Source organism: Drosophila biarmipes, chromosome 3R, assembly GCF_025231255.1.
Source record: "Drosophila biarmipes strain raj3 chromosome 3R, RU_DBia_V1.1, whole genome shotgun sequence".
Lineage (NCBI taxonomy): Eukaryota > Metazoa > Arthropoda > Insecta > Diptera > Drosophilidae > Drosophila > Drosophila biarmipes.
The window spans coordinates 26435622-26462048 of NC_066616.1; the positions used below are offsets into that span (position 1 = coordinate 26435622).

Consider the following 26427-nt stretch of genomic DNA (forward strand, 5'->3'; position numbering starts at 1 on the left):
GCCAGATCAAAGGGTACGAGAGCTGGCAGGGGAACACGTGCTGCCCGCTGATTTCCGAACCGAGCCGTGAATCAGACTTAACAACCACTTGCCGTCCAGTCGGGCAGCTACCCCAACCCATTCCATTCCATTTCAACCCAACCCAACCCATCCAATCCAATCCAATCCACCTCCTCCTCGGTGGACGACGATGACTCTTCTGACAGCTCGTCAGCTGGCATCATAACTCAGCTCGGCATTTGCGTCCAGTTCTTTCGGGCCTGCAAGTCAAAGGCTGCAGCACTTAATGAGTGCATCCGGTGGATGCACTACCCCCTGGCCTTGCATTGCTTCATTGCACTTTACATTAAAGTCGCGACATTACACAATACGAACATTAATGTTCATTAGTGTCGTCCACCGGGTCCAGTTCCAGTTCCGTCGGCTGTCTTAGGGGGTAGTCTGCAGTGCACAATCCATATATCCATTTCGATGTCAATGCAATGCCGATGGCCCTGTCGAATGTCCATGTCCATGTGTCATATAGGTGTCAAAGTATTGCATCGCTTCACGCTCAATTAGGGGAGGTCACTCATCTTGGGGCAGGGAGAAATCTTGGGACCCGGTAACTGAAACCCAGCGGCGTCTTCTGGGTTCTTGTGCCTTCTGCTTCTTGCCAGGAAGTGCAGCCAACCGCCGTGACGTCTTCTCCCTTTCGTTTTTCGAGTGTGGGGCCCACCTTTGTTTGCCTTTGGTTTGGGCCTTCTAGGCCTTTGTTTTCGCTGACGATGATGATGGTCTTGTCTTTGACCTTTTGTCTGGCTGCGGTTCATTAAGGCAACTCGAAACCCTTTAATTGTTGTGTCTTCCTGACGACGTCGCCGAGCCTGAGAACTTTTCTGTCTTGGTCACAGATTTCTGTTTCGTTTTTTTTATTTATTTTTGGGAAGGGAGGGCGGTGTTATTTGTTTCTGCTGATGTGCTGGCCCAACGACTCCAGAATTAGTTGATTTATGAATTATGACTATGTGGACCAGGGCAGACTGGCACTGGGCAGCCTAAGCTGCCGGATATTCTAATAAAGCGGCCGCCAGCTGCAATTGCAGCGAGTGCAGATTTAACACTTCTTGTCAGAAGTTGATTGAAGCAACCCCCAGCAGACCAGTTGAGTTCTCAACTTGGACGGCCCTGCGAAGAAGGAACCGACAATTGTCCAATGCGGAACTATGAAACTAGTCCGCCATGGGAACCATACACATCCACACATGTATCTGCGCTCTCTGGGTGCTGCACTCAAATTAGTGCAATCAAGTTATCTTGTGCGTATCTGTACTGTTCTACAGCCACTTGCTGGCAATTGGATCTTTGCATCTAACACTTCAATTGTCCGCTGCGGTGGGAATTTGTTAGGCCGAAGGAAAAACTATTTAAGCAAAAGGAAATTATTAAAAATTATGACCGACCCTTGGGTCGGAAACCGTGTGAAAAGCGCACCCTCGCCTCTTTCTCCGGGCCCCGTGATCTGCGATCTGCGTTCGCCATGCAAATGGAAATGGAAATTGTTTCCTTCGGCAGCATTGGTTCTGCTTCAAGGCGCTTTCCGGCATAGCTTTACATGATTCGGCAGGTTTGGTTCCCAGCTGGTTGAAAACAATATACTCGCTTTTCCTCCCCCTCGCGAGGACCTCACTTCCTCCCGACTTCCTGGCAAGCAAAGCGTGAAGTCCTGTTCCTTTTTTTCGGCCCGGGCCTTGCAAGTAATTTTCGGAATACTTCGCCTTGACATGTCAACGCCCTGGCAATTTTTGGGGGGAGGTGGGGGGCGCGCGAATGCAGGCAAGTTCATTGTCGCTACCCTCGGGCCGAATTCATTACGCGAATGTATCTCACAGATGCAACCCCAAAAGCCGCCCCCGAATGGAAGCCAGGAGGGCGGGCGGAAAAGTCTTGAAGGGCACTGCACAAGAACAAGGAGGCGGCATCGAAAGGAAAGGTTTCTTGGGGTTGGGTTTGGGGTCTCGGATCTCGAGTAGCGACTTGTGGCAATGCAACCAGAAGACAACCCACACTGCCGCCCGGAGAGGCCAGAAGGGTGGTTCTGCCAAGGACATTTGAGGAATGACTGCAGCAGCATTACCCAGTCCAAAATGCTTTATGAAATACCCTATCAATGTAATGGGTGCTTCTAAGCAGCTGCTTAGCTGTCTTTCTGTGAAATACAACATGTTTCTTGAGAACTCACTGTAAAATTATAAGAAAATTTAACATAAAATTAAATTTTTTCATTTCTTCCAGATAAAAATATATTTTTAGGAGGCCACTTAAAAATTATGTAACTATTAAGGAATGATTTGGAATATTTTGTGGCTTAAATAAAATGATAAATAGTTGTCTTGTTTGTGCTTCCCCAATTTATTATTTTATTTCAATTTAAATACATAATCAAGTAATAATTAGTCTTCGAATTTTTAAGAAATAAGATGGAAAAGGGTATTCCCTGCTCCTCCAGAGCTTAGCTTTCCCTTCCCTTTTTCCGCCAGGCAAAACGCATTTCATTTTGGGCTGTCGGTCTGGAGAGTCTCAAGCCCTGAGATGGCAGACAAAAAAATTAAAAAGTGCATAATATGAATCTATAATACATAATAATAAAGCTTAAAAGCAGCAAGGCATCTCGAGGGCGGTGGGGGTGAGCCATCAGCATCCTTGGCAGACGGGCAAATAAAAAAGGGTTGGTCCTGCCAGCGTCCTGGGCGAACAACAAGAAGTGCAAACAGAAAATAAAATTTTCGTTGAAAAGAAATTAAAAATCTGCAAGATTTGCATTTTGACTCAGACCCCTCAGACCAGATGTAATATATGTATAATATTTTTGCCAGAAATCCCAAGCCCCCCTCGAACAAAATCTCCCTCAGCCGTGGCGCAAAAAACTTTTGAGTGTTCACCTCAAAGTGCAGTGGCGTGGACAGTGAGGATTTCAGTATGAAGGATCCAGGATGAAGGATGAAGGATTTGGAATGGCTGGAATTTGGCTGGTTAAGCTGGCCGGGGCTCTAATGATGCTGCTGGCGCTTTGATGGCTGATGAACTTTCTCAGGCCCTGTGTTCTTACCTCAGTTTCAGTTTCAGCTCCAGTTTGAGTTTCAGTTCAATTTTAATTAATGAGCACACAATTCGCCGCATAATTTGCATTTCATATCTGTCTTTCCCCCCAAGCCCGCGCCCAGTGGCCCCCTTTCAGCTCGGCCTTGCCATTATCTAGGCATAATGCCAGCGGACTGCGACTTGGACCCGCTTAATTAAAGGCTGCCTCCGACTTCCACCTGACTGGGAGCTTGGAGCTCGGAGCTCGGAGCTCTCTTTATCTCCGCGGGCATAGAATAAACACAATATGCAAAGTTTTTCCACTGCCATTGAGGCGCGGCCCATTGAAACGGGGCGCCAGAAGAAAATTCGAGCAAAGGAAAAGTGCAATTCATTTATTTGCGTTTCCTTCTCCAGTTCTTCACTCCGTGCTCTCGGGTCGAGCTGCTTTTTTCTTCTTATTTTGGCCACCGGTTCACGGCAAGGAGTCCATCGTCCTGCCTTCATTCATATTTATGCGCTTTGTGGAAGACTGCTCCTGCCACGGCTCCTGCTGCTGCGACTTCTTCTCCTTGCCGAAGTCCTTTTCCCAGCCCTCGGTGGCCCGCCCCTGCTCCTGTGTGCAATGCACTTGTCAAAGCTTAATTGAAGGCAAGATTGCAGTCTGACTCGCTGACTCTGGCCCACTGTTCGGCTGCAAGTGTGTGCATGGCCCGCTGTGTGTGTGTGAATGCGGCATATTTTCCCAGCGACTTGGCAAAAGTCGCTGCAACGTTGCTCAAACAAAGTGAAAGCCAAAGAAAAGAAATTATGCGTGCCCTGTGGAAGGCGTTGCAAGTGGGGTGTATAGGAACTCTGGAAAACTGTTTATTTTTCCTAACTAAAATTTAAAAACATCTATAAAGTTAAAAATAAATTTAATTACTCAGTTAATTTAAACATATTTATTTGAAAAAATCGAATTTATAAATAAAAAGTAAAGTAATGCGTTTTGTTGTTGCCACAAAAGAGATACTTTTAAAATTGCACGGAAATATAACATCATTGGAAAATAAAAAAAATAATTATTTTGTCTTTGTATAAGATATCTTTAATATTCTTAGTTTAAAAAATGAAACTGTATTAATTATATCGACATTATAAAATCTTATAAAATTTCTAATAAAAACTTAAAAAAAACACGGTACAAAATAGTCGATCCCCTGCGTAATGTCTTGGTTTTCCTGCAAGTGCCTACCAGCTGCCGCCTGCCAACTAGCAGCGCGAGCGATCTCCAGGAACGGCCCCTGCCCTCCGCTCACCTTTCCACCCCGGATCCCACCCCATGTTCCCGCTTAGGCCGCAATTTGCAACAAAAAGAAACCAAAATTAGACAAAGACTCGGGATGGAGGATTGGAAAGGAGTCTGGATGCGAGACGGGCTGCCCTACTCCGAGGAGCACTCACACACACGAGGGCAAATAAGGAAAGCCAACGACGTCGACGACGACGACGACGACGACGGAGGAGACGTCAAAAGAATGCAGTTAAGCACACAATTGACATTTGAAACGTCAACTTGGGAAACCACTCGAGCTGAAGAAGTTGCATAAAAAAGTGCCTCCGTTAGGGGTTTCCTCTGCAGCTCCGCCCTCCCCTTCTCCCTTCCCACGCCTTTCCTTTCCTTAGGGATGAAGTGGGGCCAAGAATCCGAATCCGGGGACCGACTTCTTGCCAACAGGAGGCTGCAGCAGTTTATTTGCACGGCAAATAAATTTCCATGCAATGCGGAAAGTGCACAGGTTGTGCGAGGTTCCGGGGCGGCCAACGGGGCGTATGGGTTATGGCAGTGGTTATGGTTATCTTTCTTGCCGTGCTCTCCATTCTAAGATAATCAACAAACGGCGGCTGATGCTGAAGACTAACGATGTGCGCATATCTGATTGCAGTTTACTGTTGCATGCATCATTAAAATGTGTCTGCAGCGGCAACGGTGCTCTTCTATTTCGCCCCCTTTGGGCCCTGCAGCTGCTGCATTTTTGCTGCATTTTCTTTTTATCCTACTTTGCTCAAGGTGGAGCCGGGCTAGGGCTGTCTATTTGCATAGGGCGGCGTGCGAGGTGGGGGTGGGGCAAAAGTCACAGATTGAAAGACGCGCCCGCACTCCTTTTGAGGCTTTTGAGCGTGTCGCTGAACTGTCGCCCAAACAGCCCGATTCTTTCAGCCCGATTCCCCCAGTTGATTCGGCCTTAAAGCCCACACCGAAAGAAATCATACGCAATCGATGGGAGTTTAATTGGTCTCTAACTCATTTTTCTCAAGAATTTGCGTTTTTACTAAGTTTTATAAATCAATCTATCAAATATTTTAACAGAAGTCGCCTTTTGCTGAAGAACTTGCGTTTTACTAAAGAATTCGAGTTTTGTTTAAATAACTCACCAGATGTACAAAAAATTTTCCTTGAAAGGTACCTCTGAAGGACCTTTTGTCTGAGTGCATTCATATTTTTTCTCCGTGCAATTACGAATGGAGTCTATTGCCCGGCCATGTGAGCCGGCTGTTGCCTATTAAGTAACCCGTGGAGACCACTTTGCTGCCATCTGCATCCACTCGCATCCATGCAGATATTTCATTAAGAGCCCTGGCGAACCCGTGAAGAAATAACTTTTGCAACATTTTCCAGCGCCCCCGAAAAAAACGGAAAATATATACTACTACATGTGAGAACCTGGAAAAACTGAGGAGGCCTACAGAACCGAGAGCTGTAAGGGTTTTTCCAACCCCACACTCACCTTGCCGAGACCAAAGTTTTTCAACTGCGCCAACTACCTCAGAAATACCCACACACACACACACACACAGATACGCACACACATTGCAGTTATGCCTGAAAGGAGGTGACTGCATATCCAGCCAGGCAACTCCTCGCTTTTCCTTCCATTTCCCAGAAATTTTCCCCCCCATCCTGAGTACTAACAAAAATTCATCCAGCGGCAGCTAAGAGCGCAAAAATTATGTTGCATACATTACGGCGTGCACACAAAAACAAAAGAAACTGCAGCAGCGCAACTTTCTGCAGCAACAGCAGCAATTTTCTTCAGCCCACCAGCCGCCCACTTGAAGCCGCTTTTCCCACTTTTCCCACTGCAATTCCCTGCTACTTCTGAGTAAATTAACTGCATTTCTTCACAGCCAGCCACACGGCTGTTTCGCCGCATATTTGGAGGCGCCACACAGCAGTCAGGTGGCAAGGGATGCTGGGCTCTGGGGGGGGGGTGGATAACAGGGTGGCTAAGGGTGGAGCCCGTGCCCAAAAGGGTTGCCAGCGAGTTGCAAAACAAGTTTTCCTTGTAGAAATTGTACTTTGCATTCGCATTAATTAATTAAAAATAAAATATATAGAGAGAGGGGGAGCTGGAGTTTTTCGGTCCTCGAAGGGTGGCTCCTTCGTCTGGCAGCCAGTGCAGCGTGGAGTGGAGTGGCGACGGCAGCGGGCAAGATGGACGGATGCAACGGATGCGAAGACATGCCAAAGAAGCATGGGCAGCCGGAAGCCCGCCAGCAGGGGGGGATTCGTGTTCCCAACCGCCCCCTGCTCGGGGGGAAAGGAAGAGGGAATGGAGGCCAAAACTTGATGACTGCAAAACTGGACTTTGAGGGGGCGTGTGCACAAAAGCAGCAGCAGAACAAAGCCAACAAAAAACTCGCGAGCAGCAAAAAAGGGGAGAAAAATACAAGGGACGAGGAGCGAAAAGGGGCAGACCGGCGATTTCATTTTGTTTGATTGTTTGATTTCTGCTCCGCGTCGTGACCAACGTCCAGTGCATTTTGGCGCAGTCGGTTGAAGGGTCTCCGGCGTAGCCTCAAGACTTTCAGTGCGCCACGACCTAAACGGAAATCTGGCCAAGGGGGCTGGCACTGGGAAAACTGGGACTGGACTGGACTGGACTGGAGTGGAGTGGAGTGAAGAGGAGAAGAGAGCCTGGTTGATGATGAAAAACGCACTCGAATTAAAAGGTTTTGCTGGAAACGGGGACCGGACATCAACCTGATCGGGGGCAGGAGCTGCAGCGCTTTGGGGGGTTGAACCTCGAGTGGTTGCAAATGAATCAAATTAAAATATTTATGGGGATAATCTGTCATTTGAGCAAGTGAATATTTGGCCAAAACCGGTAGGAGGAAGTGGGGAGAAGGCGAAAAAATCAATTGCAGTGAAGTTTTTCGTTTAAGGAAAAATATGCATAAAATAAAGACAAGCAAACAAAGCCAACTAAATAATCAAAAAAAATCATTTTTTTAATTATCTCAAATACACTATATTTAATTAAATAATTGGAAAACCAATTAATTAATAAAAATAAAATAAACTCATTATTTTAGGAATTAAAATACAATGCATTCAATAAGATGAAGTACTTTCAATGAGTAGTATTTTCTTTGATATAAGAAATAAAATGGAGAGCTTATAAAACATATATTAGCAATTTACCTAAATGTCCTATACAATTGAAATAAAAAAAAGCAGCTGGTCCAAGCAAAGCTTATAGAGATTAACCCCGAAATGGGAATGTCCTGGCAGGAACCGGTTGCATTTGCACTGCAGTCTAACTGCAGTCATCCTGCGTGTGTGTGGGGGAGGGGAGGAGGCGGGCAAGGAGTGGCGTGGGGTCTCAGAAGGACCAGGACGAGACGACGAGTTGAGCCAGACAGCCAGCATATTGCAATTTCGCAAATCAAACAAAAGGCAGCCGCAGAAAAAAACACACAGCGCCGTGGGGATGGGGCAAAAGGCGCTCGACCAAAAGGACAATGCACAGGCCGAGGATGGCACAGGATCCAGGATACGGGAGCCAGGAGCCAGGATCCAGGACTCAGAAGGCAGGACGCAGGACGCAGGACACAACTCGGCTAATATGCATTGCACATGCAGCGAGTCTTAGGCGGAGCAGGAGAATCCGGAGTTTGGGGGCCTTAAACTTTTTTCATGACTCTTGTTTCGGCAGTTTGTTTGCCCAGCAAATGCATCCAATGCAATTTTTCGGCCCGCAATGTAGACGCAAGTCCTTGCTGCAATCAACTTTGCCAGGATAACGTCAAATGGGGTGAGATATGGAGCAGCGGCGATGGTTAAGCGGACGCTTCGCAAGTCAATCAGTCCACAAAAACAAAAACACATACAAAAAAAAAACAACTGCAAAGCAACAAAAAAAGTCCCAAGCCGGCTAAAGTCCTTATTATCCTTGCATGTTGGCGGAGAAAAAAATGCAATATCGAATGCATTTGGAGCTGCAGCCACGCTCCCTTTTTCCCGCCTGCCCCGATATCAACTAAACGCACTGCAGCCGCAAAGAAATTGCGAAAATGAAAACAACAAAAAAGGAGGAGGAAAATTGGGAAATGGGAAGCGCGCGAGAGAGAGATTTTCAATTAAAAGGAATTGCTGCTCTATGTGGATTTTTGTGCTTATTAGCCTGCCTATCCGGCCTTCAGCGCCCACCCCCTTAAACCCCCTCGAATTCCGGGCCTAAAACCACTCGAAAGCCGTGCACATTTGGTAATCAATTTCTGTTGTTGCTGCCGTTGTTGTTTGGCGGCTGACTGACAATCTTCGCTAATAAGCTGGCCCCCAGGCGCCTCCAACATAGGCTACACGCACACTGAGAGAAAAACTTCTAAGAAAACTAGTTAACAGCAAGCGAGCAGCAAGCTAAAGAGCAAGCCAAAATAAAGGTTCATATGGTTAAGCAAAGATTGGATTTCTTAGAAACCATATGCTTAAAAATCTAGCTTTGTTAATAATAATAAATAACTCTATCGGAAAGTATAATAACTTTCCAATATTTCCTCTTAAGTGTTCATTATACTAATAAAGTACCTAAAGGTAAGAAAATCAATTACTTAAAAGAAAGTTTATTTAAATTCTTTTTATTTTGTATATTTTTTTTTCTAAGTTATTCAATTTGAATAGAATTTTTCTATACAGCAAATTTAAAACTTCGCCCAATTCTTCCTAATTTCATAAATATTAAAGGGAATTTCTCTGAGTGCATCTCCACAGATCACAGATGAGATGATGCCTTGCATTATGCAGATTTCAGATTTCTGAATTGCGACGCCGAAATGCATTCAGTGCCTGCCTCTTTTTCTGAGCCTGGCCCTGTTGTTGCCGCCGCTTTTCAATTAGGCCAAGCCAAGCCATCGCGATTCCTGGTTAGAGGCAAAGGATTAGTTCCATCATTATCTATTCCGCATGTGGGCAAAAGTGTCGCAGTGTTCGTACGTTCGAAGGAGATGGGGGCGAACTGCCGCATGGGCAAAATATTATTGACGATTCTTCGGGCCGACGACTGAACAATGGCCATGTGGATGTGGAATGCAAATCCTTCAGTCAGCTAATATTGTTTATCCCTAAGCAGTCTTCTGCCCCTTCCCGGGAAGGAACAAAGCCGAAAACTATGCAAAAATATAACAAAATCGGTGGAAATGCTAGACCAAATCGAAAGGAAAACTCTTTGACAATGGCAGGTAGCCTGGTCACAGAGGGTCGACAATGAATGAGTGAATAGATGGATGAATGAACCATCCAACTGCGATGCAAAGTAAGTGCAAAGGATTTGCCCAGCGACCAAAGGGCTGAAGTGGCCGCCGCCGACGAATGATTGAGGAAAATCAAACCCGGGGAAAACGGTGAGAAAATCAGCCGTTTTCTTGATGAAAATCGGAGATTTTACCCCCTCCCTTGACAGCTGAAAAATGTTGAATCTCCTTTTATTGTCTGGGCAATATACATATGCATTCCATTTTCCTCGTTTGGCCGACCATTGTTTGGTCCTTGATCGGAGGTTGAATTTGACACTTTCCAAGAAGCCATTGTTTGAACGGGTTAATTTGTGTATTTAGCCGAGAGAGCCAGCTGCTATTGAATATCGACAGGCAAACGTAAACCCAATTAAAGACCTAAGTCGCCGCTCACATTTTGCGGCACGTTCGTCCTTCATTTTGCACCTTTTGCAATGCGGCAAGAAGGACGCAAAAATGCAGATCACGGCCCAAGGAGTCAACGATCCTGCAACCGAAGTCGAAATCGATATGCACCCGCATTTGTCTGCCAAGATGCTGTCTTCTGGAGTCCATAACTCATCGGGGCAATGTGCAAAAGTGGCTGTATCGCATATCCTGTGGCCGCTTTGTCTGCCCGAGATTCCTTTGTCCCCGTCGTCGAAGTCAGCTGCAGTTGCAATCTGTTTTTTCCGCATTCACCACGATCAAATATTGCCGCAGAAAGAGGGATCCCTATCTATAGATATAGCATCCTGATCAGGTGGCGCGTGTCCGCTGGTGGCCAACTGTGATTTGTCGGTCGGAACCGCATTATGTTCGTCTATTTGTGGGGCGTCAGCTGGTGTGCGTGCCACGTGTATCTGGCAGATACTTTTCCTGAAGGCGGCTGCCTTATCGACTGCATGCCGAATTACCCGCTTCCTCATTAACATGTCACTTTGGCCTACTTGTCTTGGCTTCTCGGGCTCGAGCAAATGCAAATTCCCCTGGCAGAGTAACGCAACCACTTTCAATTCCGAATCTCAAAGTCAAAAGAATAATGTAAATTTGCAACTGCCAAGCCAAGAGGGCACTGAGACAAAAGAGGAATCTATTTTGTAACTTTTAATAGTTGAAAAAAAAAGAAATATACAATCTCATTAATGTTTCTACTTTTAAGAAAACAATTTATTTGTGAAATATTCTTGCATCTCATAAGTACATTTGTTCTTGCCTTTAAAAGAGATGCACTTTGAATGGCCAGCTTCTAGAAGTTGGGGTTAATTTTTTTCCAAGTGGATGGCAAAGCTTTTTAATTAAGCCCTGCCTTCAAGGAGGGGACTGGACCACGAATCGGGAATCGAGGAGAAATCACAGAAAACTGTTATTATAATCATCGTCTACGTCTGCAATCGGACCATCGCAACCATCCCGACCATCCCAGCCACCCCTTCTTGTCGCCTACTTTGTCATTATAATTTTTCCTTTCAGCCGGCCAAAGCGATGCCAAATGAAAGAAATATTTTGCGGGCCAAAAGAAATGCATTTTATTATTATTATTTGTTGTGGTGACTTTTTAATCATTCCCTACCAAAAACAAAGCGCTCGCAGGGGGGTTGAGATGGCCATGGGGGCGGGGGGGCTGTTGTTCAAGAAGCGGAACCACTGGCCGATTCTTATTGGTGCACCAATACCACTCGGACAGCCCAGACAGATATGGCCATCGGCTACTCCCACACCAGCAGCGAAAGACGACGACGGCACAGATACAGATACAGATACGGATACGGATACAGCTGATGACGACGAATGGGGAAGTCTCGGGAGCACGAGAGCCCAACCACCACCACAAGAAAACCCACACCAATGAAGAAAGCCAGACGAAGACGCAGACCACTACAAAGCCAAATTCGCCGCAAACGAAGCACAAAAGCCGAAGACAAAGTGCCGCCCCTTCGCAGCGGTGACGTCACACGCCTCAAGAAACGCTCAAGGAAACGACCTTCAGCGAATGAGTGGGCAAGAGGCAAGAGGCGAACTATGAGCGAAGGAAGAGCAGGTAATGGAGGAAGAGCAGTGAGCTGCGGAAGAGCGTAAGAAGAGCGCAAGAAGACGCTCTTCTCTGCGCTCTCACTCTCCAGGGCACTTACTCTCAGCAGACCGTCTCAGACGTTCAAGACCTGTCTTCAGATATTGCGCTCAATGCGTTTCAGTACAACGACGCGCCTTGTATCTGAAAGTTCGCTCTCGCTCTACGGATACCAGATAGCAGATACGCTACCATGCGATACATCTGCGGCCTGGCACTGGATTAACGCTAATTCGTTTTTGATTGCCGCCAGGGGGGATCGCCAATGGACCGATGCGTAAGTAAAGTGTGTATTAACCAAGCACGCGGTTTCCCAGCTTCGTGGCCCTGCTAGATAAGCCAGATCGCATCCCTTGGGTGCACCAGATGCCTTATCTGGCTGTCTTCAAGGGGGGCGTTCTTTGGTTCCCAATAAAAGAGGCGTTTTATTAAGGTCAGCTAATTGATCAACTGTATGTATCTCATCGCTTTGTCCAGTAAGTGTGTTAACGAGTGAGTAGCACTGCAGACTTGGGGCGCCTGAAGTTCCCCAAAGTCTCCCCGTTGCTGATGACTCAGTGCTGCGCGCGGATAAACATCTTCGGCCGAAGAAAGAACACAAAAAAAGAACAGCCAGAGAACCAGAATCAAAATAGAAGAACCAGAAGGAGAGGCGATCGCAAAGAACAAGCTAAAGATCCCATGGGCAGAGGGAAAAACAAAGGCGAAAAGGGGGGAAAACGAGATGGGAGACGACCCGCACATGTCGTCATGTGTTGTTGGTATATCTTGGGAAAATCGAGAGGGGGGTAGCCCTAGGTGGGGTGCATTGAACTTGGCGGCGAAAGGGGAGCGATTAAACCCAAGCAACCCACCAAGAGATCACAGATCGCAAGTTCCCAGAATTAAAACCAAGCCAAGCCGAGTACTTGTTGTCTGGCTGCTGTTGTTATGGCGAATTTCCACAGATCTGCGGTGTTGTTATTGCGAAAACGAGGAATCGAGCAGATAGAGGGGAAAGAAAACAAGAAGAGCAGGCAGAAATAATAAATACAAAGACCCAAATCCAAAAGTGGCAGCTGCAATTCGAAAATTTCACAAAAACTCAAAAACACACACATGTGTAAAGTGGACAGAGAGAGGGATACACACACTTAGGCAGACAAAGGAGCTGAAAAGGAAGCGAAGAGCCGGAGAAAAAGGAGACCGGACAAAGGGCAGAGCAGGGATGACGAGGAAAGGTTGCAGGCAAAACAAGTCAGCAGGATCAAGGACACGCAGGCACTCACACACACACACACACACGCACAAAGGAGCAGGCAGAGAAAACCTGAAATCGTTACTCGAAAGAGAGAAATGCAAGCGAACGAGCGGGCCAAAAGAAAAGGCAGATTAAGGACCCGTTCCTTTGTAATACAAATATTTTTTACAATACATCTATGGGTAGGTAAGGCCCATTAGGGTGGTTCCCTCGTAGGTAGCATAGGTACAGATCGGCAGGACATGCAAAAAATGGAAAGAACAGAGAGCCGAAGAAAATACTCGATGACAAAGGGAAAGATTAGTTTTTCAGGTCGATTGAAAATCCGTTGTTAGGGGAGAACGAAATTACTTAGTGCACAGTGGTGCAAGGTCTATCAAATTAGTGGCAGTGTTTCCCAATAAAAAACAAAAGTATTTGATTGGGCCCCAGCTACTCATACTTTGTTGCTTATGACTGCTGTTTAGGTTTTTCATGCGATAAGGTTTTATATAAGTGCTAAAAACATGTGATAATAGAAGCATATGTTTAAATGTTTAAATATTAATACATTTTTAATAATTTATTCATAATAAATTATTTGTTTTCGGGGTTAGATATATGGCATTTAAGTATATATTAGGGAAATATGAATTGTTTACATAAACCAAAAACAAATTCTGGTCAAATAGAAACAATAAAACCATATAAAAATTATTTATTTATGTTTTTGAAACAAAATGACTTGAACTGAAAGATCATGTTAAAGATAATTATCATTAATGTGTATGTGTTTCTACAACTTTTGTTACTACTTATCAATTTTCCGCCCTCAATGCAAAGTCTCTATTAGGATTCCGATTGCGACCTCTAATCGAATCATTCTTCCCCATATTCAACAGAAGGCAGCTGCCGCTCCTCGCTGACGAAGGAAACCGAACACCACCAGCTGGGTTATATCCTCGCCAGGCGCAAACAAGAACCACAGGGGCACACGATCGCCGCGGAGGATCACAAAGGGCTCGTGCCACATGGATATGAGCCAGGGGGTTGGTGATAGCGCCTCCTGAAAGAAGTACCGACTCATGCCCAGGCGGACGTGCGTCGAGACAAAGTGATCCTGCCGCAAGGAGCAGGACGAGCCGCTTATCAGCCATGCATGGCAATCGGGGTGGCTGAGGGTTGCAAGCGAACGCGTTCTTATCTTAAAGCTCGGGCTGTCGGGAGGGTGACGAAATAGAGCAGATGTGCAAACAACAGCGCCGATGACTGATGACTGACGAAATTCCGGGCATTGCAACTTGAGGGGCGGCGATAATTTCCCTCCAACGACGCGTGCTCGGCACGCTTTGAGATCCAGCTCCAGACCCAGATCCTCAACAGGAGCAACTCTCGCCTGGGCACTCAGACTCGGATTCAGATTGGGAGCCACAAAATTTCCAGTATTATAATGTCCGTGGATAACAGCCTCGGAATCCTCGACTTCACTTTGGCTAAGGAGAGTGAGAAGACAGCAATGACAGTGGCAAACATATACAAAACGTCTGACAAGGAGAACGACCCCGATCCCCATTCGACGGGCACTATTGTCACCACCGGCGCCACTGCCCAGCCAGCCACGCCTACTGCCGTCCTGCCGGCCACGCCTACTCTGCCCGCTGGCCAGGATGTGGGCGATGGTGCTAGTGGCAGTACGGAGCTCAAGTTCCAGTCGTATGTGAATGGCAATGGTAACGGGGTGTACAAGATCATCAAGACCCTGGGCAAGGGCAACTTCGCCAAGGTCAAGCTGGCGATCCATGTGCCCACGGGTCGGGAGGTGGCCATCAAGGTGATCGACAAGACCCAATTGAACACTAGTGCCCGGCAAAAGCTGTACCGGGAGGTGAAGATCATGAAACTGCTGAACCACCCGAACATCGTGCGCCTCTTCCAGGTGATTGAGTCGGAGAGGACACTCTACCTGGTGATGGAGTACGCCAGTCGAGGAGAGCTATTCGATCACCTGGTGAAGAACGGAAGGATGCGGGAACGGGATGCCAGGGTCATCTTCCGCCAGTTGGTATCCGCCATTCAGTACTGCCACAGCAAGTTTGTGGTCCATCGGGATTTGAAGGCGGAGAACCTCTTGCTCGATCAGCACATGAACATTAAGATCGCAGACTTTGGCTTCGGCAACACCTTCGACCCCAACGCCCAACTGGAGACCTTCTGCGGAAGTCCGCCCTATGCGGCGCCTGAACTCTTCATGGGCAGAAAGTACGCCGGACCCGAAGTGGATGCCTGGTCCCTGGGAGTGGTGCTCTACACCCTGGTCAGTGGTTCGCTACCCTTTGATGGCGGCACCCTGAAGGAGTTGCGGGAGCGAGTGCTTCGAGGCAAATACCGAGTGCCCTACTACATCTCCATGGACTGCGAGAACCTGATGAGAAAGTTCCTGGTTCTGAATCCCGCCAAGCGCACTTCATTGTCGGCTGTCATGTCGGATAAGTGGATAAATCTGGGTCACGAGGAGGCAGATCGGTTGAGACCCTTTCGGGAGAAGCCTATGGAGCTGCAGGATGCCGCGCGGTTTGATCTACTGATGAGCATGGGCCACAAGCGGCGGGATGTGGAGCAATCGGTGAAGGGTCAGCAGTTCGACGACATCTACTGCACCTATATGCTCCTGGGCGTGGCCAAGCCGCGCTCCTCCAACCGCAGCGCAAAGCCGGAGACTGTGCCAACAATAGATCTCACTGCTCCTTCGGTCAGTAGTCCACTGCCCAACATCACCACGCCCACGGTTACCATAGCCCATGTAACTCTAGCGCTGGACAAGAATCCGCCCATTCAAACCTCCGCTGGTTCGAGTCGTCCCGTTGCTCCTCGCCTGGCGAATGTTCCCAATACGCCTACTTCGACGCCGCCTTCGGGACCACCTGCCAAGCCCACAAGACGCACTCCTGCCAGGACGCCAGCGCGCAAGACCACCAATCACTCGGGCAGCCAGCCCTCCAGTCTCCCGCACACTCCGCAGTCCAAGAGGGCTAGTGCCAACATGGATGTGAAACCGACGCTACTGAGTGCCCAGCGACAGTTGGCCCAGACCCAGAAGACGGCCAGTACCCCTCCGCGCTTCCAGTACCCCGTCTCCCAGACTCCAAGTCAGGCGCAGGGATCCACCAGAAGACCCACCACGCTCTACGAGAAGGCGGAGCCGGCAATTACGCCACTCCTAGCGCCCAAGTCACCAGCCATCGGAGGACGACTCCTGGAAAGGATTCCTGGGGCGGGAGTGGCAGTGGGAGCAGTGGAAAAGGCCTCCGACAAGCCCTTCACCCGCCACAACGTGGCGCGGGCCACCTTCCACTTTGGGCAGGCACGCAGTGGAAAACGGGGAGGTGGTTCCGGATCAGGGGCTGCCGGCGAGGAGGATAGCTACCAGACGCCGCCCCTGTCCGCTGATGACACCAAGCCCGCCTCCCGAGTGGGCTTCTTCTCCAAGCTGACCGCTCGCTTCGGCCGCAGGGTGATCCACCTGAACGAGAAGGACGCGACCGAGCAGCGCAAGAACCTCACCAAATAGCCAGGTGTCCGGCGGTTTGGGGCATCACCATGGAGTAGGAGAAAGGTTGAGTGATACAGCAGGTCCTGACCGAAGATTCAATTGAACTAGAAAACTGGTTATCAGTTTGTCTTTCAAGTGTGCGGCGAATGCTTTGCTGGGACTCGGAAAAAATAGGTCTACCAGAAATGACAGCAGCAAACACAGACAAAACGTCCGACAAGGAGAACGACCCGGCAACTTGTGTATCCCCAGCCGAGACCACCGCAGCTGGACAGGATGGGGGCAGTCCGCCGCTCAAGTTCCAGTCGTACGTGAATGGCAATGGCAACGGGGTGTACAAGATCATCAAGACACTGGGCAAGGGCAACTTCGCCAAGGTCAAGCTGGCGATCCATGTGCCCACCGGAAGGGAGGTGGCCATCAAAGTTATTGACAAGACGGCCTTCAATGCGAGTGCCCGTGAGAAGCTGTACCGCGAGGTGAAGATCATGAAGCTGCTGAACCACCCGAACATCGTACGCCTCTTCCAGGTGATCGAATCGGAGAGATCGCTCTACCTGGTCATGGAGTACGCCAGCGGGGGCGAGCTCTTTGACCATCTGGTGAAGAATGGCAGGATGCGGGAGCCGGATGCCCGGATACTCTTCCGCCAGCTGGTGTCCGCCATCCAATATTGCCACAGCAAGTCCGTGGTGCATCGTGATCTTAAGGCGGAGAACCTTTTGCTGGACCAGCACATGAACATAAAGATTGCGGATTTTGGCTTCAGCAACACCTTCGACCCGAATGCCCAACTGGAGACCTTCTGCGGCAGTCCACCCTATGCAGCCCCTGAACTCTTCCAGGGTAAGAAATACGGCGGACCGGAGGTTGACTCCTGGTCACTGGGAGTGGTGCTCTACACTCTGGTCAGTGGTGCCCTACCCTTTGATGGCGCCACACTGAAGGAGCTGAGGGAGAGAGTTCTGCGAGGCAAATACCGAGTGCCCTACTACATCTCCATAGATTGCGAGCATCTGATTAGGAAATTTCTGGTCCTGAATCCCGCCAAGCGTACTACCCTTTCGGCAGCCATGTCGGACAAGTGGATTAACCAGGGTCACGACGAGGGCGACAGGTTGAGACCTTTTCAGGAAAAGCCCATGGATCTGCAGGATTTCCATCGATTGGACTTGCTGGTGAGCATGGGTCACAAGCCTTGTGATGTGGAGAAGTCACTGGTGGGGCAGCAGTTCGATGATATCTACTGCACCTATATGCTCTTGGATGTGGCTAAGCCCCGATCACCGAAACGCTACGTAAAACCGGTGACTTCTTCGGGGAATTTGCCTACATCTTATCCAGTAAGCAGTCGGATTCCTATTCCAAAAACTGCCGCCAATGTCACCATTACGCAATTGACCCTCGCACTGGAAAAGAGTCTCCTCAACGTCTCGGCCTCCGCCTCCAGTCGACCAATGGCTCCTCGCTTGGCGAATGCCCTCATCACGCCCACTTTGACGCCGCCTCCGGTTCCTCCTAAATTAATTCCCCGCAAAACCTGCAAGGCCACTAACCCTCTGCGTGATGTTCCCAGGCGCTCCGAACCCGCGAGCTTCCCACAAACTCCGCTGACCAAGAAGGGAGCCAGTGCCTCAGTGGACGTCAAGCCCACTCTACTGAGCGCCCAGCGAAGGCTGACCCAGGCCCAGAAGATGGCCAGCACTCCAGCCCGCTCTCAGCAGTCCGGTTCCCAGGCATCCACTAGACCAGCCACTTATCTTCCCGGGAAGTCAGAGCCTGCAGCCACGCCCCTCAAGGTGCTCAAGTCGCCCACCAATCTCCAGACCCCAAGCTCCTTCTCCCCCGATATCAGCAAACGCAGCTCGCGCGTGGGCTTCTTCTCCAAGCTTTCCGCCCGCTTCGGCCGAAGGACGATCCATGAGGACGAGAAGGACATCGCGGAGCAGCGCAAGAATCTTTATAACCGCAAGTGATACAACAGACCCTGCCCCCAAAACGGACGATCGACCTTGTGTCTAGTTGGTATTTTTAATGAAAACGACTAAAATTTAGTATAACAAATAAATGTTGACTTAATGGATATGCAAAAATATGTGTTACGAGCTGAGGTGATCGTTCTGAACTGATCTTGAAACTTGACTGTCGAAACCATTTATATTAACGTAGACGATCGCTTTACCATTTTAATATTTACGTTTTATATACTAGAACTAGTTAAACCAATAAATCTTAATTAGTATAAATGTGAAATGAAGAGTGATTTTGTATTTGGTGTAAAACTGAAGAATGAGAACGATCAGGCTGAAAGGAAATTGGCTGGAACATTAAAAGGGTTCACACAAAAAGTACCAACAGCAACAGCCACAATTTCAGTTTGCGTGTCGCTGCCACATTAAATGGAACGAGGAACTTGGCAGGGGGTGGGAAATGAAAATACCAGGGGGTGGAGGTCCCCGTGAGCAACACGAAACCGCAATCATTTTGCACTTTTCGAGGCAACAGCCAACTAAACAGGTTAGTTCGAGGGGTTGGGGCTGGTAATTCGAAGGCGTCGAGCGGCGGAAGGAAAAGGCGTTCACAGCCGAACATAACAATATCCGGAAAGAAACCAATAAACGGGAAATTCCGCCGAAGGGCCGCCAACTATACCTATTTTGTTTCGGTGGGAACCGAGCTGGGAAAAAGGATCGGATCGAGTAAGGGTGGTTGTTGGCGGACTGATTGGACCCATTGGGAGCGGAAGCAGAGCGTTTAATTCGTTAACTGGCGGAAGAAGGTGACTGGAAAACAAGTAACAGGTCGCACATAAATTAGACTCCCGGCCAGTGCATTTGCCCACTCCTGGAAAATAGTTCTCCCACAGAGCCCACACCACCCCCGAGCAATTAGCCCCCCCACCGCCACTCGGGCCCACTGATAAGATTGGGCCCAAAACCCCAAACCAAACCGAAATGCAAACAAAAATACTCGCGCTCTATTTGCATGGGACTAGAACGGAGCCGAGCAGAGCTTCGATTGTTTGCTTTAAGGGTAAACCGCACTCGCACTCGCATTTATAGCAGATATCGTTAGAGATATATGCATATAGATGGTGCTGATAAATCGAAATAGTACTTGAAGCAAATAAAAGTGCCTGGGTCGAGTCAATAATTTAACTAAAAACGCGCGCGAGCCATCGATTAGATACAGACGACGGGCGACAGTCGCGAGGTTTATCAAGGACTGTACTTGATAAGATAGCCACTCCACATACCATCCTTTGACTCCCATTCGAACGGCCTCAAAGTATGCAGCAAAAGTTTCGCCCGGAAGTGCCAATAAGAAAGCCATCCAGGACCCATCAGCAGGGTCTCGCAGAACAAAGATCCCGGCTAATTTGCGGCAACAACTCGTAACGAGCATGTAAATGAAAGTTTAACTGTAACTGCAAGTTAAAACCCATTTATACGGCATAAGTGGGTGGAATGGGCTGGCAAATTGGCCAAGTGTAATCCAAGGCTCTCGACATCTAATTGAGGGTGGATTCGGATTCGTCTTCCTTTCTTGGGGGGACCTTGGGCCGCCTTCAAGTGTCTGCCGGCAACGCCTTGAGTGTGACTTGGGTCCGGGTTGCTGAGCTCTGGCCCGCTGCCACCCACAATTATGTCAATAGCCAAGTTTCCAGGGCCAGCCGAGATTTGGTAGTGACAAAAGGTTGGCCCTCTACCAGCCCCCCTCTTGGAGGCTTGTATTGTTTACCCTGGTTAAATATTTTACGGCCCAAGAAGTGCCACAAGAAACTGTAACTGAGTGCTGGGAAAAGGAGCTTAACCTGCTGAAATGTCAAGTGGGGCCGTCGCTTCTTTTGATTTTTCACATTTTTCCCTTCGCCTGCCTTTTGCGGTCGCTTAAGAAACATTTTCCAGGCTTTTTCCTCTTTTTCTTTGGCTTTGTTCCCTTCGCGCTTGCCAATTAGTCCTAGGCGATTTTGAATGTCCTTTTCGTTTGGTTCCCAGCCCAAGGATTCTTGTGCCGCCAACCCTTAATTAATGGCCCTCGCTTATTTCTCAACTTCGGTCTTCGTCCTGAGCTCAGTTGGCCAACTATTTTGTCTCATTTTCCGGCTGACTTAAGCGCTTAATAGTTTTCAGTTTTTATGTGCCATAGTTTCGTATCCCTGCTCCTGCGATCCTTACTGCTGTGTCTTCTTTGGCTTGCACTTTTCTTGCTCAAGTCGAAACTTTTTCTTATTGGAAAGGGTTCGGAACTTTGCCTGTGTGTGTGCGAGTCCTTGTTTTTTGTGGTCACCCGGTAGTTAATCAATTTTTTGTCCTTTCTTTTTTTTTGGTATAGATTGTGTAAAAAGTTTAGTCTACAAGTATGTTCCCAAAATGGGTGAACGGGTGGGGAGACAAGACTTTTTGTGGTCGGGTGCAAGGGAAAACTTTTAATTAAGAAAACCTTGAAGTGATTTATTGATTAGAACTCGGCCTGGTCAAACTTTCTGTGGTCGCAGACTCAACTTTCCGACTTTCCTTTGGCTGGAGGAGGTTCTTCTATCTATCTCAGCCCCGAAGACAGCCAATGAGACTCTTTCTATGGGTTTTTTTATGGCAGATAATTGAGCCCGTGTAGGGGGCTTCCCATCAACAAATGCCAGGCGCGGCGAAATCAACTCCCCGTCTCACTCTGGCTGGGCAATGTAGAAAAGTACCGATTCGCTGCTTACGGAAGCGCAAAGAAATACACCCACTACCCCGGCCCCTTCCCAAATAAGTACTATACCAGGCCACAGCAATCCAGAAGTTACATTCAGTCTGCTCAACTGGCAGAACGAAACTTTGGACCCAGCCCACAGAAACTTTGGGCCTTATTATTACTGGCCAATACGCAGTAAGAAATAAAGTCGAGGAAACAACAAACAAAATGGTGAGCACTTCCGCCCGGCCCGAAAGTAATTACCAAAAGTCGGTAGTTGGCAGTCGGTAGTCAGTAGTTGGTAGTCGGTGGAGGGGAGCTCCAACTTGGTCTGTGCCGCACATTTCACGCCTCCGCCCCCCCCGTGAAAAGCGGTCATTGTTTTAATTGTAAACAATATGAAGATAATCAGAGGCCCGAAATCAGTGCGTGGCAAGGGGGAGAAACTGCAGCTCAGGTGCCGCAGCTCAGTTCTTGGTGACACATGCCCACCTCTGCAGTCACTCCACCCACTCTGCCTTTAAAACAGAACGAAACCCAACGGCGGAAGTGTCGCCCCGACTGTGGGCACAACAAAAAAGCGGAACTACTCTTGAAAGATTTGCGTTGGACAGGCGGGCACCTTCACCTGGCTCTGTCTGCGGCTTTTCATCGGTCGCCGGCAACTTTCGCGGACTGAGGCTGTCATGAGTTGCTGGCCCTCGCATATTATTAACGTTTTAATACGTATTTGTGCGCTGCCTCGCCCCTGCTTTCAGCCACTTTGGTGCGTGCTGCCTGGCGGGGGAAATGGTAATGGTGATGGCAGTGGAAGGGGCAGGGGAAGTGGAAGGGGATGATGGACGGGGACAGAGGGTGTGCCTCGACCACTTGTTGTGGACCGGAGCACGTGGGAAAGTGGAAAGCGGCCGTCGATGCAGATTGAGCTTCCGCTTGGTCTTATGTACACTTGACAATTTGGTTATTAATTTTAAGAAAAATGAGTCATATTTACTTGGAAAATTAAGATACAAATAAGTTAAAAATAATACAAATAATTATATGCTATACAGAAAGTGTTGAAAGGCCTTGAGTTACAATCAGGCATTTAAATGGTAGAGAAGATTTGGTTCTTAAATATTCTTTAAGCCAAACAAATTGTAACATCTAAATAAATAAGTTAAGTAACTAAAATAAAAATTAAATTTTATGTGGAACAGAAGTTCTTAGAAGGCCTCAAGATACAATCATAAGTTTAAGTATTAAGAAGAACTTGTTCTTGAATATTTTAGGATACTGATAAAAATAAATCATACAAGCTAAGATATTAGAGTATTTACAAATAAACCAAGTCCAATAAGGTTATAAAATCATGCTAATAAAAATAAAAATGGACAAGTTAATAAACTATCATTAATTAAGGGAACATTGAAGAAACCCAATATTTCGAGTGTAGCTTAAAGCCTTGGCATGACCAGTGCAGTGCAGTCGAGCGATCTAGATAGAGCTAGATCCGACTGGAGCCCAGTGCATTTGGTTGGGATGGGATGCTTGAATGATTCCGCCATATGAGACGCGACACCAGCCCAAATCGACTCAGATCGCCTCACGCCAAGTGCTCGTGCATCCGGTCTGGTTTTTGGGGGTTGGGCTGAGGCTTGATTCGCCTGCTGGTTTATGTAAGTCTATGGCGAATGGGTGTCTGCTCTGTGCATTGTGTGCGCTCCTCTCTAGATACTAACTACCAGATACTCGAACTAGATGGCATCGCACAGATGCTCTCGTACTCGCACTTGTCGTCGTGCTCGTACTCATGCATGGCGCGCACCAAATACGAAATAAATTACACTTGATTATCTTGTTGCTCGCCTGGCTGCTGCTCGACCGCTGATCTGTTGCAATAGTTTGTCCATGTCCGAAATAGGCGGACAAAAAACAAGAAAGATCGGCGGTGGCTAGCTCTACGAAGTTTGGATACCCTTGGTTATAAGAAGTTCAAGTATTAAAATATAATTTGGAAGTATTACATTTTGTTGTGAAATTGTTAGATAATTGGTTCTGAATTCAATAATATAACATTTGTTTTGATTATTTTGATAAGATAAGATATATATAAACTCATTACAGTCGGGTTATGTTAAGCTATGATTAATAGTCCTTACTATTATATATTTTTATTTTTATTCTAGACCAACTTTAACCATCAAGCTCTGATATAGAAAACACAAATTGCTGTTATCAACAATATCTTATCTTTTGCCCAGTTCTGTTTAATTAAATATAGGTGTTATTACTTATGATATAGTTGTGGTTTTTACGAGGAGTTAAGAGCATTCTAGAAATTGGGTTAAACTTTTAAGGAATTATATCTACCCCTTTATAGAATAGAGTATCGCAGACTAACAGAAGGCCGGACAGACAGACGGACCCTGGGCATGTGTTGATATTCTACAAGTCATTTGCTGACTTAATTTCCAGCGCTTGAAACGGAATAGAACGGAACCGAGCAGACTGCTGTAGTTGCCAGTGGGCGGGGAGGGCCGTGGGGGTGGTCACCAGGCCAGGGGGTGGTGAATGGGGGGTAATTTCCACAAGAGCCGCGACATTTGCTCAGCGAGGCGTGCAACTTTGGCCGCCGCTCAAGTGAGCCCTGCCATTGGCCGGCGCAAGTCCGATATTTGCTCGGACTCGGGATCGCCATCGGAATCGAGCTATACTATATGCCCCGAGTGTGTGCTTTATTTAATTCCAGACAATCATCGCGACTTGTTGCTGGCTCGCTGTCTCTGTACCTGTCTCTTTCTGTTTCTGTTTCTGTGGCGCGTTTTTAGGGTAATTTTCTTTTCGCAATTGAATGAATTTGCGTTTCGGTCTGCCTCTGTACTAGCCAGCCCCCTTCTATTGCCCCCGCACTTTTTATATTGTTCGGTCTCAATAAGAGATTATTCGAGGGTCGTGTATAGATGTATATTTAGATGGTTGCGCTCAGCTGCATGGTAGAAATTTTCACTTCCGTTCTTAAAACGATTTCCGGCCGACCATCAGAGGAGTTGGCCGTGCATGGCGAAAGGTCCGATGCTGCGAAGTTTCGAAGGCCCGAAACTTTCTACATGACATTTCCACCTGGATGCTGGGCCAAAGTTGTGCTGAACATTGTGAAACTTTCTTCGCAGCGAGTGTACACAGCAAAACAGCCAACTTGGCCGGGTCTTGGCTGGCTAATAAAAAGGGGTATGGCCATGGTAAGGGGCCATGCCCAGGCATTGTGCGCCTAAAAGTCAACTTTAATTTAGCATTTTTCATAAGTAGCCTTAGGTGCACTTACTTATGCACTGAAAAGAAAAGAGGCGAGTGGTTGGGGGCTGCTGTGAAGGCTGCACATGAGCAACTCAAGCCCCAAGTGGACTTTTACGAGAGGGGCGGGAGAAACAAAACAGAACTGAAGTTGGCAATAACAAGTGAAAACAGCAGCAAACTCATTTACACGGCATCGAGCTGGATAATAACGAGGCTGGAAACTGGGAAATGGGAAATGCTTAAGATTTGCTTCCTTCTATTTTGTCGCTTAAGCTGAAAATAATTGCAGCCTGCTTGTAAATCCAACAACGCAGCAACTAGCGGCGTCTGCTGTCAGCAAAAGGATAACACGGCGCCTCATTACACACACACACACACATGAGCAGTGCACACACATGCATAGAACACACACATGCAACTTCAGCAATTTCCGTTTCCGCTGTTGCACTGCCAGTGTTCCCTACACTTCTTCTAGCCCAGACGCCTCTGTTTGTTTTCCTTTTTTATTTTCTCCCAGCAGGTCTGGCGGGTGGAAAGTCAAAGAAAATGTCTGCGTGAAGGGCTGACTTGGTAGGAGAAATTGAAACGGACACAGGGCAGATGTATGCAGATGTAGATGCCCCTGCCCACCAACACTGCAACCATCTCTGTCAGTTTTCTTTGCCATTTCATCTTAAGTAGCACACAAATAAACAAAGGCAAACAAGCGAGGATTGCCGAGTCCTGCAGCTCACAAAGGCGCCTCTCCATATGGCAGCACTTTTCGATTAAGGATACCCCCTGTCTCTCTCTCTGTGTGTGTGTTGACTTTCTAATTAAAAAATGAAGTCCACTCGAGCACAAAGGCGTTTCATTAGACCAAGACTGGACGCAGACTTTAAGTTGGAGGGCTATATACTGAAGGGGACTTACCAAAATTTAAGCGGCTTTCTCATTGGATAACTTCTCGATATGGTGTAACCTGCAAGTAGAAAGCAGACGATGGCACAGGGCGCAACGTAAATGTGAGATTAGTAATCTGGTCAACTGGTTCAGATGGTAGGCTGAAATGGTTGTGGAGAGTTCAATGGGGGAGAAGTTCACAAGGCCTAGTTCTCAATGATTCTTTGTCTAACTCAACTGCATTGATTCAAGTGCGAGCTATTTGGCGGTTTTATAGGGTTAATATTTATAAGTGATTCGATGGGTTTGCAAGTCACAAGCTGCAAGCGAACATAAAATGATTTAAGTTTTGGGAAGCACAGGACTCTATTTTATTACTGGGTTAAAAATCAATACGGAAAAAATAAAACTTTCCTGATATTATAAAATACGTATGAAATTTTATATTTTTTAAGAAAGCTTTGATGTTTATAAGTATAAATGAATCAACAATCAAAATACAAGTTACATTTTTGCTGCTGATATTATAAAATTGATGTGCATAAAAGTTAATACTTTTTAAACCAACTTTAAAGTTTTATATCTTATCGTTTGAAATTTAATTTTGTTAGCAAAAATTCCATGTGACTGGAGTGTTTATAATTTTTGTAATATCAGTTCACTAGCAAACTTGATATAAAAACAAAAGCAAACAAGGCAGTATTTAATTAAGTTTAGTTACTGAACTCACAACACTTAGTATAAAAAATGTACTTGCAGCTTCACTATTTTTTATCTAAGCTCTTTACTGACTATACCTAGGTTTAATATTATGCTAATCAAAATGCGATTTTCTTAATTGTTCAGTTTGGTTTGGGGGAAATGTTCTAGATTTTTGTTTTGTTTTCTTGGTTTTGCTTTGTTTTTTTTTTGCACCAATACCATTTGCGATATTTTACCCTTAATTTAAGTTACAATGCCAGTGGCGAGTGCGAATCGAGCCGCTTCAGAGGATCGCCCCGCTTCATTGGGGCCGTGTGTTCAGCGTTGGCAGCTGGCGGCAGGAGCGGCGGCAGCGACAGTCGCTCCCGAGGAGCGGGACTGCACCGCTGCCAGGAGCAGGAGCGGGCGGGAAAAGTCCGCCGACCGCTCCGGTCGCTGGTGATGCGGATC

General features: G+C 47.2%; 3 protein-coding genes across 13 annotated transcripts in view; 2 read left to right on the forward strand and 1 right to left on the reverse strand.

Moving 5' to 3' along the window:
- The window catches only part of LOC108024488 (homeobox protein prospero), a 71386-nt gene that overhangs the window by 34148 nt on the left and 10811 nt on the right, over positions 1-26427 (reverse strand). For all 9 annotated transcript variants that reach the window (XR_007764649.1, XR_007764646.1, XR_007764647.1 and 6 more), the window contains exon 2: positions 25306-25354. The gene's annotated coding sequence lies outside the window, so the exon portion shown is untranslated. The remainder of the gene's footprint in view (positions 1-25305; positions 25355-26427) is intronic.
- LOC108024489 (serine/threonine-protein kinase MARK2-like) lies at positions 11785-16455 on the forward strand. Of its 3 annotated transcripts, none has more exons than XM_044092433.2 (2): positions 11785-11945; positions 13790-16455. In XM_044092433.2, the coding sequence occupies exon 2, from the start codon at positions 14338-14340 to the stop codon at positions 16453-16455; it is 2118 nt and encodes a 705-aa protein (XP_043948368.1). In that variant the 5' UTR covers positions 11785-11945; positions 13790-14337. The 3 variants fall into 3 exon arrangements, with proteins under 3 accessions (XP_043948368.1, XP_050744929.1, XP_050744928.1); XM_050888972.1 differs by having other exon boundaries at positions 11788-11954; XM_050888971.1 differs by having other exon boundaries at positions 11788-11945; positions 13793-16455.
- On the forward strand, positions 16454-18694 carry LOC108024490 (serine/threonine-protein kinase MARK2-like). The gene has a single exon (XM_044092438.2). The coding sequence runs from the start codon at positions 16584-16586 to the stop codon at positions 18411-18413; it is 1830 nt and encodes a 609-aa protein (XP_043948373.1). The 5' UTR covers positions 16454-16583; the 3' UTR covers positions 18414-18694.

Bases quoted from the DNA above. Each gene is read 5' to 3' on its own strand.
- LOC108024490 (XM_044092438.2), top strand. From the start codon at position 16,584: ATGCTTTGCTGGGACTCGGAAAAAATAGGTCTACCAGAAATGACAGCA.
- LOC108024489 (XM_044092433.2), top strand. From the start codon at position 14,338: ATGTCCGTGGATAACAGCCTCGGAATCCTCGACTTCACTTTGGCTAAG.